This window comes from Pseudophryne corroboree, chromosome 4 (assembly GCF_028390025.1).
Source record: "Pseudophryne corroboree isolate aPseCor3 chromosome 4, aPseCor3.hap2, whole genome shotgun sequence".
NCBI classification, from domain to species: Eukaryota; Metazoa; Chordata; class Amphibia; order Anura; family Myobatrachidae; genus Pseudophryne; species Pseudophryne corroboree.
The window spans coordinates 346,754,489-346,767,973 of NC_086447.1; the positions used below are offsets into that span (position 1 = coordinate 346,754,489).

The 13,485-nt window shown below is 50.1% G+C and overlaps 1 protein-coding gene across 1 annotated transcript in view; it reads right to left on the reverse strand.

Annotated features, from left to right (window-relative positions):
* Positions 1-13,485, reverse strand: part of LOC134909517 (thioredoxin domain-containing protein 2-like) — a 57,919-nt gene that overhangs the window by 2,614 nt on the left and 41,820 nt on the right. The window contains exon 3 of the mRNA XM_063916466.1: positions 133-313. Coding sequence (XP_063772536.1) covers positions 133-313 — 181 coding nt within the window. The remainder of the gene's footprint in view (positions 1-132; positions 314-13,485) is intronic.

Genomic DNA, 13,485 nt, shown 5'->3' on the forward strand with positions numbered 1-13,485 from the left:
GTGTCCCTGGCAGTGCGCAAAGATACCTGTAGGTGTGCCTTGGGGTGTGTCGGTATGCCTGGCAGTGCGCAAAATAGCCCATGGGTGTGTCAAGTTGGATGCTATTGTGGCTGCAGGCGCTGAAATAATTACCTGTCTTGGCCTTTTCTTTTTCTTTCTACTTTCTTGGTCCCTTGATGACCTCGGTTGATCGCTGGATGCCTGTTCGGCCATCTCCTCCTCCTGGGTCGGGGCCCACTCCTCGTTGCTGTCCAGCAATTCTTCTGAGGAGTGGGGGGAAGGAGGGATCAGGGGCACTGGTCCCTGGACATCCCTGTTGTAAAAAGAAAAAAAAATATATATTTTTACATATTTACCCCAAAAAAACACAACTAAACACTCCAAAAATAAAACACAGGACCGTGCACCCCACATTACATAATTCATAAAAAAGCACTAAAGCCACCCCTGCACCCCAACATGTCATGCTCCTAGTAAACCAGTGCTCAAGCATAACCAAAAACACATTAGCACATTAAAAAAAAACATGAAAAACCACGCTCAAACAACCCAAAAGGCCAGTAAATGCACCCCAACATGTCATGCTGCTGGTACACCAGTGCTCAAGCATGACCAAACACATTAGCACATTAAAAAAATAAGATTTTAAACCTACCGGTAAATCTATTTCTCCTAGTCCGTAGAGGATGCTGGGGACTCCGTAAGGACCATGGGGTATAGACGGGCTCCGCAGGAGATAGGGCACCTAAAAAGAACTTTGACTATGGGTGTGCACTGGCTCCTCCCTCTATGCCCCTCCTCCAGACCTCAGTTAGAGAACTGTGCCCAGAGGAGATGTACAATACAAGGCAGGATTTAGCAATCCAAGGGCAAGATTCATACCAGCCCACACCAATCATACCATGTAACCTGGAACATACATAACCAGTTAACAGTATGAACAAACTACAGTAACGGTCCAAGACCGATGTCAACTGTAACATAACCCTTATGTAAGCAACAACTATATACAAGTCTTGCAGAGATTCCGCACTGGGACGGGCGCCCAGCATCCTCTACGGACTAGGAGAAATAGATTTACCGGTAGGTTTAAAATCTTATTTTCTCTTACATCCTAGAGGATGCTGGGGACTCCGTAAGGACCATGGGGTTTATACCAAAGCATCCAATCGGGCGGGAGAGTGCGTATGACTCTGCAGCACCGACTGAGCAAACGCTAGGTCCTCATCAGCCAGGGTATCAAACTTGTAGAATTTAGCAAAAGTGTTTGACCCCGACCAAGTCGCCGCTCGGCAAAGTTGTAAAGCCGAGACGCCTCGGGCAGCCGCCCAAGAAGAGCCCACCTTCCTAGTGGAATGGGCCTTAACCGAATTTGGTACCGGCAATCCAGCCGTAGAGTGAGCCTGCTGAATCGTATTACAGATCCAGCGAGCAATAGTCTGCTTCGAAGCAGGAGCGCCAATCTTATTGGCCGCACACAGGATAAACAGAGCCTCTGTTTTCCTAATTCTAGCCGTCCTGGCTACATACATTTTTAAGACCCTGACTACGTCCAGGGATCTGGAATCCTCCAGGTCACTTGTAGCCACAGGCACCACAATAGGTTGATTCATATGGAACGAAGAAACCACTTTAGGCAAAAATTGCGGACGTGTCCTCAATTCAGCTCGATCCACATGAAAAATCAAGTAGGGGCTCTTGTGTGACAAAGCCGCCAATTCTGACACTCGCCTTGCTGATGCTAAGGCCAACAACATGACCACCTTCCAGGTAAGAAATTTCAACTCAACCTTGTTAAGCGGTTCAAACCAGTGTGATTTTAGGAACTGCAAGACCACGTTCAGGTCCCATGGTGCCACTGGAGGCACAAAAGGGGGCTGGATGTGCAGCACTCCCTTTACAAACGTCTGGACTTCTGGAAGAGAAGCCAATTCCTTCTGAAAGAAAATCGAGAGGGCCGAAATCTGTACCTTAACAGAGCCTAATTTCAGGCCCATATCCACTCCTGTCTGTAGGAAGTGGAGAAGACGACCCAGATGAAAATCTCTACCGTAGGTGCATTCTTGGTCTCACACCAAGACACATACTTTCGCCAGATACGGTGATAATGTTTTATCGTCACCTTCTTCCTAGCCTTTATTAACGTAGGGAAGACCTCTTCCGGAATCCCCTTTTACTCTAGGATTCGGCGTTCAACCGCCATGCCGTCAAACGTAACCGCGGTAAGCCTTGAAGTACACAGGACCCCTGCTGCAACAGGTCTTCCCTCAGAGGAAGAGGCCAGGGATCTCCTGTGAGCATCTCTTGTAGATCCGAGTACCAGGCCCTTCGAGGCCAGTCTGGGACAACGAGTATCGTCTGTACTCTTCTTCGTCTTATGATCCTCAACACTTTTGTGATGAGAGGAAGAGGAGGAAACACGTAGACCGATTTGAACACCCACGGTGTTACCAGAGCGTCCACTGCTATTGCCTGAGGGTCCCGAGACCTGGCGCAGTACCTCTGAAGTTTTTTGTTGAGGAGTGACGCCATCATGTCTATTTGAGGAGTTCCCCAAAGACGTGTTACGTCTGCAAAGACTTCTTGATGAAGTCCCCACTCTCCTGGATGGAGATCGTGTCTGCTGAGGAAGTCTGCTTCCCAGTTGCCCACTCCCGGAATGAAGACAGCTGACAGAGCGCTTACATGATTTTCCGCCCAGCGAAGGATTCTTGTGGCTTCCGCCATCGCGACTCTGCTTCTTGTCCCGCCTTGGCGGTTCACATGAGCCACTGCTGTGACATTGTCTGATTGAATCAGAACCGGTAGGTTTCGAAGAAAACTCTCCGCTTGTCGAAGGCCGTTGTAAATGGCCCTGAGTTCCAACACATTGATGTGTAGACAGGACTCCTGGTCTGACCAAAGACCCTGAAAATTTTTCCCTGTGTGACCGCTCCCCATCCTCGGAGGCTCGCGTCCGTGGTAACCAGGATCCAATCCTGAATTCCGAACCTGCGACCATCCAGGAGGTGAGCACTTTGCAACCACCACAGGAGGGACACGCTGGTCCCTGTGGACAGAGTTATTTTCCGATGTAAGTGCATATGGGACCCGGACCACTTGTCCAGAAGGTCCCATTGAAAAGTCCTTGCATGTAACCTGCCGAAGGGAATGGCCTTGTAGGCCGCCACCATTTTCCCCAGAACTCGAGTGTATTGGTGAACTGACACCCTTTTCGGTTTTAGCAGGTCTCTGACCATGTTCTGTATGTCTTGGGCTTTCTCTATTGGGAGGAAGACCTTCATTTGTTCCGTATCCAGTATCATACCTAGGAACGGTAGTCGAGTTGTCGGAATCAACTGTGACTTCGGTAGATTTAGAATCTAACCGTGTTGCTGGAGCACTCTCAACGAGAGCGCCACACTGTTCAGCAATTTCTCCCTTGATCTCGCTTTTATCAGGAGATCGTCCAAGTATGGGATAATTGTGACTCCATGCTTGCGCAGCACCACCATCATTTCCGCCATTATCTTGGTGAAAATCCTCGGGGCCGTGGAGAGTCCAAACGGCAACGTCTGAAACTGGTAATGACAATCCTGTACAGCGAATCTCAGGTATTCCTGATGGGGGGCATATATGGGGACATGAAGGTACGCATCCTTTATGTCCAGAGACACCATAAACTCCCCCTCCTCCATGTTGGCTATTATCGCTCTGAGAGATTCCATTTTGAATTTGAATCTTCTTATGTACAGGTTTAGGGATTTCAGATTCAAAATAGGTCTGACCGAACCGTCCGGTTTCGGGACCACAAATGGGGTTGAATAGTAACCTCTTCCCTGCTGGTGCGGGGGAACCTTGATTATCACTTGCTGTATACACAGCGTTTGAATTGCAGCTAACACTACATCCCTTTCCGATGTGGAAGCTGGTAGGGCCGATTTGAAAAATCGGCGCAGGGGCACCTCCTCGAATTCCAATTTGTATCCCTGGGAAACTATTTCCAACACCCAGGGATTCAGGTCCAAACTGACCCAGGCCTGACTGAAAAGTCGAAGACGTGCCCCCACCGGTGCGGACTCCCTCAGGGGAGCCCCAGCGTCATGCTGTGGGTTTTGGAGCAGCCGGGGAGGACTTTGGTTCCTGGGCACCTGCCGAAGCAGGTACTCTCTTGCCTCTGCCCTTACCTCTGGCGAGGAAAGAGGATCCCCGACCTCTTTTGGACTTGTGCAACCGAAAGGACTGCATCTGATAGGGTGTTACTTTCTTTTGCTGTTGGGGTATATAAGGTAAAAAATTTGATTTTCCTGCTGTGGCTGTGGAAACCAGGTCCGTCAGCCCATCCCCAAACAATACATCACCCTTGTAGGGTAGTACTTCCATATGTTTCTTGGAATCCGCATCACCTGTCCATTGGCGAGTCCATAAGGATCTTCTCGCTGAGACAGACATGGCATTGGCCCTAGAAGCTAGCAATCCAATGTCCCTTTGAGCATCCCTCATAAATAAGACTGCGTCTTTAATATGGGCTAGAGTTAGGAATATAGTATCCTTATCCATATTATCAAATTGATTTGTCAGCTCATCTGTCCAAGCTGCAATTGCGCTACACACCCATGCCGACGCAATTGTCGGTTTTAGCACAGCACCCATATGAGAATAAATACACTTTAAGGTAGTTTCTTGCCTGCGATCTGTAGGGTCCTTAAGGGCTGCTGTGTCAGGAGACGGTAGCGCCACTTTCTTGGACAAGCGCGTCAGGGCCTTGTCCACAGTGGGGGGTGATTCCCAAATCTCCCTGTCCTGTTAGGGAAAGGGTATGCCATATAAATTCTTTTGGGGATCTGCTGTCTCTTATCCGGAGTCTCCCAAGCTTTTCCAAAGAATTCATTTAATTCATGAGATGTGGGAAAGTTAATAATCTGTTTCTTTTCCTTAAACATGTGTACCCTTGTGTCGGGGACAGAGGGTTCATCCACAATATGCAACACATCCCTTATTGCCGCAATCATACACTGAATGGTTTTAGTCACCCTAGGGTGCAATTTTACTTCGTCATAGTCGACACTGGAATCAGAATCCGTGTCGGTAGTAGTGTCTTGTGTTAAGGGACGCTTATGAGACCCCAACGGGCCCTGTGAGTCGGTCCGATCTGAGGATTGACCCTCTGATGTCCCCCCTATATCAGCCTTATCAAGCTTTTTATGTAAAGATGCCACACTTGCATTCAACATATGCCACATGTCCATCCAATCTGGAGTCGGCACAACCGACGGGGACACACCACTCATTTGCTCCACCTCCTCCTTGGAAAAGCCTTCCGCTTCAGACATGTCGACACCACGTACCGACACCCCACACACACAGGGATTAACCTATAAGGGGACAAAACCCCAACCAGGCCCTTAGGAGAGACAGAGAGAGAGTATGCCAGCACACACCCAGCGCTTAATAACACTGGAAAAATATGACCAGATAGCGCTTTTATATATATATAAAATGACCAGATTCCCACTCACTGCGCTCAAAATGCCCCCCTCCTCTTTTTTCCAGCCTGAATGTTCAGCAGGGGAGAGACCAGGGAGCCAGCGTTTTCCTCATGCAGCTTCTGTGGAGAAAATGGCGCTGGTTAGTGCTGGGGATCAAGCTCCGCCCACCCGACGGCGGGCTTCGGTCCCGGTGATTTATTTATAGAAAATGGCGGGGGATCGTAGAATTACTGCTCAGCAGCCTAATCTACCTTGTCAGTGCCCAAATGTGAGGTTTATTGCTGCCCAGGGCGCCCCCCCCCCCTGCACCCTGCACCCTTCAGTGCTGCTCTGTGTGTGTGAATGGGAGCAATGGCGCGCAGCTTACCGCTGCGCGCCTTACCTCATGAAGATCTGATGTCTTCTGCCGCCTATGATGTCTTCTGCCTTCTCATACTCACCCGGCTTCTATCTTCGGCATCTGTGAGGAGGACGGCGGTGCGGCTCCGGGACGAACCCCAGGTGAGACCTGTGTTCCGACTCTCTCTGGAGCTAATGGTGTCCAGTAGCCTTAGAAACAGAGTCCAACTTGACAAGCCAGCTCTGCTTCTCTCTCCTCGGTCCCACGATGCAGGGAGCCTGTTGCCAACAGGACTCCCTGAAAATAAAAACCTAACAAAATTCTTTTTCCACAGAAAACTCTGGAGAGCTCTCTGCAGTGCACCCATTCTCCTCTGGGCACAAGATCTAACTGAGGTCTGGAGGAGGGGCATAGAGGGAGGAGCCAGTGCACACCCATAGTCAAAGTTCTTTTTAGGTGCCCTATCTCCTGCGGAACCCGTCTATACCCCATGGTCCTTATGGAGTCCCCAGCATCCTCTAGGACGTAAGAGAAAACATGAAAAACCACGCACAGCTACTGGGGGCACATCTACAGGGGGCAAATCTACTGAGGGCACATCTACTGGGGGCACAACTACTTGGACAGTGGGCACAACTACTGGGGGCACATCTACTGGGGGCACATCTACAGTGGGCACATCTACGAGGGGCATATCTACTGGGGGCACAACTACTGTTGTCACACCTAGTGGTGTAATGTGACTGACGGACACTACTGTGTGGTGTAATGTGAATAGGCACTATTCTGTGGCCACGCCCCTTTCCTATGAAGCCATGCCCCTGTTTTTTTATGTGCACCTTCGGTGCACTAACCCTATTCTCCCTATTGGGGGGGAGGCGCCAAAGGAAACTTTCACCGTGGACACCACAAGGTCTAGAACCGTCCCTGTGTCCATAGCAACTTCAAGAAGTTAATAGCTAGAATATGAATGGTTGCTACGGGCAACATCTCCACTTATAGAAAGCCTTTAGTAAACTACCTCATTAAAATGTCTATGGTGTATTTAAAGAGACATAGCACATCTGTCTGGACATAGTATAACAGTATCTAGAGAAAAGGGTGGCTAGCAAATCATGGACAAAATTGAAATCGCTGGCGAAGACATTCCTAGCAAAGCATTCGGAGGACGTCCTATGAGGCAGACTATGCCTGGTAACCCTAGCCTAAGGCCACTATAGTGTTTCATGCAATTCACTGCAGGCAATGCGTGTAATCAAAGTTACATTAACAAGAACCAGCTGTGAGAACAGGACCTAATTCAACAAGGAAGCCGTGCTTTTATCAAATGTTACTCATGCATGTATCCATGACATGCTAAAGATGAATGCTCAAGGAATCTAAAATCATGCCCAGAAACATTAAATACTAACTACCGCAAATATATATTGTATATCCTATTAGTAAATAGTAAGGAGTTGTCTAAACAAATGAACAAAACAGGAAACTAAACAGAAACAAAAAATAACTACAGTATATAAAAAAAAAAACACTCAGTACTAGGAAAAGAGCGGAATGAAATGAAGTACCCAACACACAAAATAGAAGACTGACTTGTCATTTATTAATGAATTTGAATCACATGTCCCACATAAAATGTAATTGCGTACAAACACATATACAACATACAAATTCAATTAATTACAAATATCTTTTGTTTTCCATTTAACAATTAAATGGGATTCTTTTTTCCTGCCACAATACAAATGGAAATATCAAGTAATGCAAATAGCCATGACTTCATATTATACATATTTTAGGGTTTAGTACATCCCGCCCTGGGAGAGCTTTCTTTTGCAATTACAGTAGTATAGATGCGGTAAGTAGCGGGATGTACCGCATCACAGAACTGATGCTTAGTACATCCTGCCCTTTGGCTCTAGCCACGCCCACACAGCACTGGTCACACCTCCTCCACTTCTCACATTAGGGTACTTGATTATTTTCATCCCCAGGCCCAAACTGCCCTTAATCCGGCCCTGGCTGATCATTATCATCATTGCTGTTGCATCAGCACTCCAACATCCTCAAGTTATGTGCCCCTGACAGGTGTATAAATCTAATCTGTATCCGGGTCTACTACAATTACATGAACATACCCTTTTATATTTCCTGTAGAGTGTGCACATAGGGTCCAGGGTGTCCAGGCACAACCTAATGTCTGACGCAGTCTCCGTGCTTGTTAGCAAAATTACCATTGCTAGCTGCTTTCCAATGAGATAACAGTGGGGGATATGTAACAAGCCTTGGAGAGAGATAAAGAGAATTTGCCCAAACCACACTCAGCATCTAACTTTTATTTATCTAGCACAGTCTGTGAAACAATCTCTACCCTCTGAGGCATTGAGGATGGAGAATTACATAGAGTTGTGTAAAGACGGTGCTAAACTTGCCTTGGGGCAGAGTCAGGCTCAGACTGGGCCACCGGGGAACCAGGGAGATCACCTGTAGGCCCTACTGGTTCTTAGCCCTGCCCTCTTTTGTGTGAGGGCAGGGCCTGCCAGAGTTGCGCTGCGGTCTCCTCCCCGGCCTCAGATGGAGATGCAGGCAGCAGCATCGGGAGCGGCAACAGAGCCCGAGTGGCACGGTGCCTGAACATCTCCCCCCATGCTGGGTCTCCATCAGGTCCTCCGCCTCCCAAGGCTCTGTCCCCTCCCCGCTGCCCACCCCCCAGAGAGACAGTAATGAGGTGGCCGATGCAGTCTCCGGCGAGAGTTTCTTTCTGGGTCCCGGCATGGATCTGACAGCGGAGAGCCACCACCTCCCCTTGAGTGATGACAAAAGCTGACCCCATATACTGCTGACCTGACCCCTGTACTGCAGACCTGACCCAATATACTTCTGACCTGACCCCCTGTACTTGACCATACCCCCTTATACTACAACTGTGACTTTGTTACCTGACCCATATACTGCATCCTGACACCCCTATGCAACACTTCCTATACTGTGACCTGACCCCCTGTACTGCAGACATGACCCCTATACTGCACTCTGACCTTTGCTATGCTGCACTTCCTAAACTGCACCCTTACTGCCTTATACTGCTCCCTGCCACACTCTACTGCCCCCTGCCCCCTTCTACTGGCCCTTATAATGCACCTTTAGGCTACGTCCCCACATAACGGTCAAGCGGGTCCAGCTGAACGGGACCCGCTTGGCTGGGAGGTGGGTTTTGTGTTCACACGGATCCTGTTTTGCGGGATGCCGCAGAACAGTATCCGGCCAGTGACACACAGGATTTCAATAGAATACAGTCTGGCACAGCCGCACTGTGTGAACACATACATTTAAATGTATGTGTTCACACTGAATTCCTGCCGTCCTGTCATCCGGCCCAACCGGGTCCGGCGGTGGCGGGACTGCCGCACATGTGTGGGCGCCTGCATAGGCGCCCATGTGCAGGGGTGTATCTACCCATTGACCAGGATGGCACTCGCCGAGGAGGGGGCGCCACCCGACAGTGCAACCATCGACCAATGAGTGTAATCACTTAGTAGTGGCATCGCCTGGGCTGGAGGCTTTCACAGTAGGCAGGAACAGGCGCTGATGTTCAGCACCACAATGCACTAGTGAAGAACGTGAAAGTAAACTACAGTTCCCAGCAGCCCTTGCTGTCGGGAGTTCCTGGCAGCAAGGGTTGCTGGGAGCTGTAGTTTATTTTCACTTTCTTCACTAAGGGCGGGATGTACTAAGCGGAAAATGCGGTAAACTCCCTGTTTACCGCATTTTCCTAATGTACTAACCCCCGGCCGGCAGGACAGCGTCGCGGCGGGGTACGCCAGCTTTAGCTGGCGTACGTCCATAGAAGCCTATGGGCTTCTCTCCGCGGCGTTGTGTGAGGGATCCGATCGGATCCCTCCCAGCATGCCCTGCGGCCGCCCCCGTCACCCCGCGCATGCGCAGACTGACTTCTGGGGCCGAATCCCGGAAGTCAGGCTGCCGCTGCGCATCGCGGAGGACAGCTCTTATTGGAAGAGCTGTCCTCCGCAATGCTGATCGCATATGTTAGTACATATGCGATCAGCATCGTGGCGCAGGGCGGCGATGTACATTAGTACATCCCGCCCTATGTGTGGTGCGGTGCCAAAGTGTGGTCCTCCTGCCTACTGTGCAATCCCCCAGCCCAGGCGATGCCCAGCTCATCACACTAGGTACTGCAACATATTAATTGATATGTGATTTGAGGGGGGAGGACTATATGCAGTGAGGGGAAAGAACTATATGCATAGAGGGGGAAGACTATGTGCTGGGAGGGGAGAGGATTATATACAGGGAGAGGGGAGACTAAGTACTGGGAGGGGAGAGGACTATATGCAGGGAGGGGGGAGACTATGTACTGGGAGGGGAGAGGACTATATGCAGGGGGAGACCCTGTGCTGGGTGGGGAGAGGACCTTATGCAGGGATGGGGGACACTCTGTGCTGGGAGAGGAGAGGACTATATGCAGGGAGGGGGGAGACTCTGTGCTGGGAGGGGAGAGGACTATATGTAGGGAGAGGGGAGACTCTGTGCTGGGAGGGAAGAGGACTATATGCAAGGAGGGGGGAGACTCTGTGCTGGGAGGGGAGAAGACTATACGCAGGGAGGGGGGAGACCTTGGCTATGTGCAAGGAGGGGGGGAGACCATGGCTATGTGCAGGGAGAGGGGAGACCATGGCTATGTGCTGGGAGGGGGAGATTATGGCTATGTGCTGGGAGGGGGAGACCATGGCTATGTGCTGGGAGGGGGGAGACCATGGCTATGTGCTGGGAGGAAGATGGGGGCTATGGCTATGCTGGGAGGAATATGGGAGCTATGGCTATGTGCTGGGAGGGGAATGGAGATTGCGGCTATGTGCTGGGAGGAGGAGGGGGACTACATCTAGGTGCTGGGAGCGTGATGGGGACTACTTCTATGTGCTGGGGAGGCGTGGGGACTACGGCTATGTGCTGGGGACAGGAGGTTATCTACTCATTGGCCAGGATGGCACTCACAAGGTGCACTGGCTGAGGAGGGGACGCTGCCTGGTGGTGCCACCCTTGGCCAGGGAGTGGAATCACTTAGTAATGGCAGTGCCTGGGCTGGTGGTTCACACAGCAGCCAAGAGCTGGCCCCGGTATTCGGCACCACAATGCACCACAGTGAAGAAACTAAAAATAAACTACTAGAATGCTACAGTATTCTTAATATATCACTACATCACCACTACTAGGTGGTGCGCAGAGGTACCTTTTCACTGCCATTAATATTTGATTATACTCCCTGACAGCAGGAAACATTGTTGGGCAGCGCCCCTCCTTGGTTAGGCACTGCTGATTTCTCCACAGTGTGACAAGGATTACTGTGTGGGCATGATGTGTAAGGGACACGTAATGTGTATAAGGGGTACTACTGTGTAATGTAATTTGAATTGGGAGTACTATTGTGTGGTCATGTCCCTTTCCCACAAGATCATGCACCTTTTTTGCCCATGCATCTTCACTATTTCATATATGGGGGGGGCGCCAGTCCCTTACTTTGCCAGGGGTGCCCGGTCCCCTAGATACACCTCTGCCCATGTGCAGATTCCATCCAGCCAAGCGGGGACCCGCTTGGCCGCTATGTGTGGCCCTAGCCTTACCCCCTTATACTGCCCTCCAGAATGATTATATTCCCCATCTCACCTATTACAATGTCCAAGTGACCAGAATATTTCCTTCATCTCACTCACTCCAACCTGCCCCCTGACCTGATCCTATAGCGATCATCTCATCTATTCTGTCCTTTCTACACTGCACTCCTGTCCAACTGTATCTCCCCATTTCACTCACTGTACCATGGAATTTTATTAACAGTGTCTTGGGGTACAACTCGGTGATTACTGTACTGTGGAGGTAATTCAGATCTGATCGCTGGGCTTTGTTTTTTGCTGTCTTGTGTTCAGATAGTCACCACCTACAGGGGGAGTTTACAGGGGCGGATCCAGAAGAAAATGAAAGGGGGGGCACCATGATAGGGGAACGGTAATAGTTATATTTACATGCACCTAAGGCATGCATGCTCCCAGATAAGGAGTGTGGTTCTCCTTTTGAAAAAAAAGAAGTGTCAGTGATCGCGCTGAGCCCAAAAAAAAGTAATTGGGGTCCTATCTGTCCTTTTCTGGGTCCCATCGGAATGAAGGTTCATATTAATCTTATTCATTATTCAAATATAAAAACAGACTTGATTTCGACACTACAAAAGTATTGCGAGGGGGAGGAGGGGGTGACAATGCTGCTGGGCTGTGTAGCATACAGGACACTCTGCCCCAGAGCTGTAACTAGACATTTCAGTGCCCTTTGGCAGAAAGTAAATTGGTGCTCCCCCTGCCATACTTCAAACCAAGGACCGTGCGCGCCTAAGGCGCGCACCAAAAATGTAGGGGTGTGGCTTCATGGCGAAAGAGCATGGCCACATAACAGTACCAATTCACATTACACCACACAGGTAGAGCACGTTATATACACATTGCACCAGGTAAAGCACGTTATATACACATTGCACCAGGTAGAGCACGTTACACACATTGCACCAGTTAGAACACCCTATACACATTGCGCCAGGTAGAACACGTTATACACAATGCACCAGGTAGAGCACGTTATACACACTGCGCCAGGTAGAGGAGCACGTTACACACACTGCACCAGGTAGAGCACGTTACACAAACTGCGCCAGGTAGAGCACGTTACACACATTGCACCAGGTAGAACACGTTATACACACTGCGCCAGGTAGAGCACGTTATACACACTGCGCCACGTAGAGCACGTTATACACACTGCGCCAGTTACAACACGTTATACACACTGCACCAGGTAGAGCACGCTATACAGTTTGCACCAGGTAGAGCACGTTATACACACTGTGCCAGGTAGAGCACGTTACACACACTGCGCCAGGTAGAGCACGTTACACACACTGCACCAGGTAGAACACGTTATACAGATTGCGCCAGGTAGAGCACGTTATATAGATTGGGCCAGGTAGAACACGTTATATAGATTGCGCCAGGTAGAACACGTTATACACACTGCGCCAGGTAGAGCACGTTACACACACTGCGCCAGGTAGAGCACGTTACACACACTGCACCAGGTAGAACACGTTATACAGATTGCGCCAGGTAGAGCACGTTATATAGATTGGGCCAGGTAGAACACGTTATATAGATTGCGCCAGGTAGAACACGTCAGACACACTGCACCAGGTAGAGCACGTTACACACATTGCACCAGTTAGTGTTCTATACACATTGCGCCAGGTGGAGCATGATATACACGTTTTATATGGTACTAGGGATTAGCGACAGAGGTAGCAGGGAGTAGGGAAAGAGGTAGCAGGGAGTAGGGACAGAGGTAGCAGGGACAGAGAGAGGCACCAGGGAATAGGGACAGAGAGAGCAAGGAGTAGGGACAGAGGCACCAGGGGGTAGGGACAGAGGCACCAGGGAATAGGTACAAAGAGAGGCACCAGGGGGTAGGGATAGAGAGAGGCACCAGGAGGTAGGGACAAAGGTAGCAAGGAGTAGGGACAGAGGCACCAGGGGGTAGGGACGGAGCCGGCACCAGGGGGTAGGGACGGAGGCGGCAGGGGGTAGGGACGGAGTCGGCAGAGGGTAGGGACGGAGTCGGCAG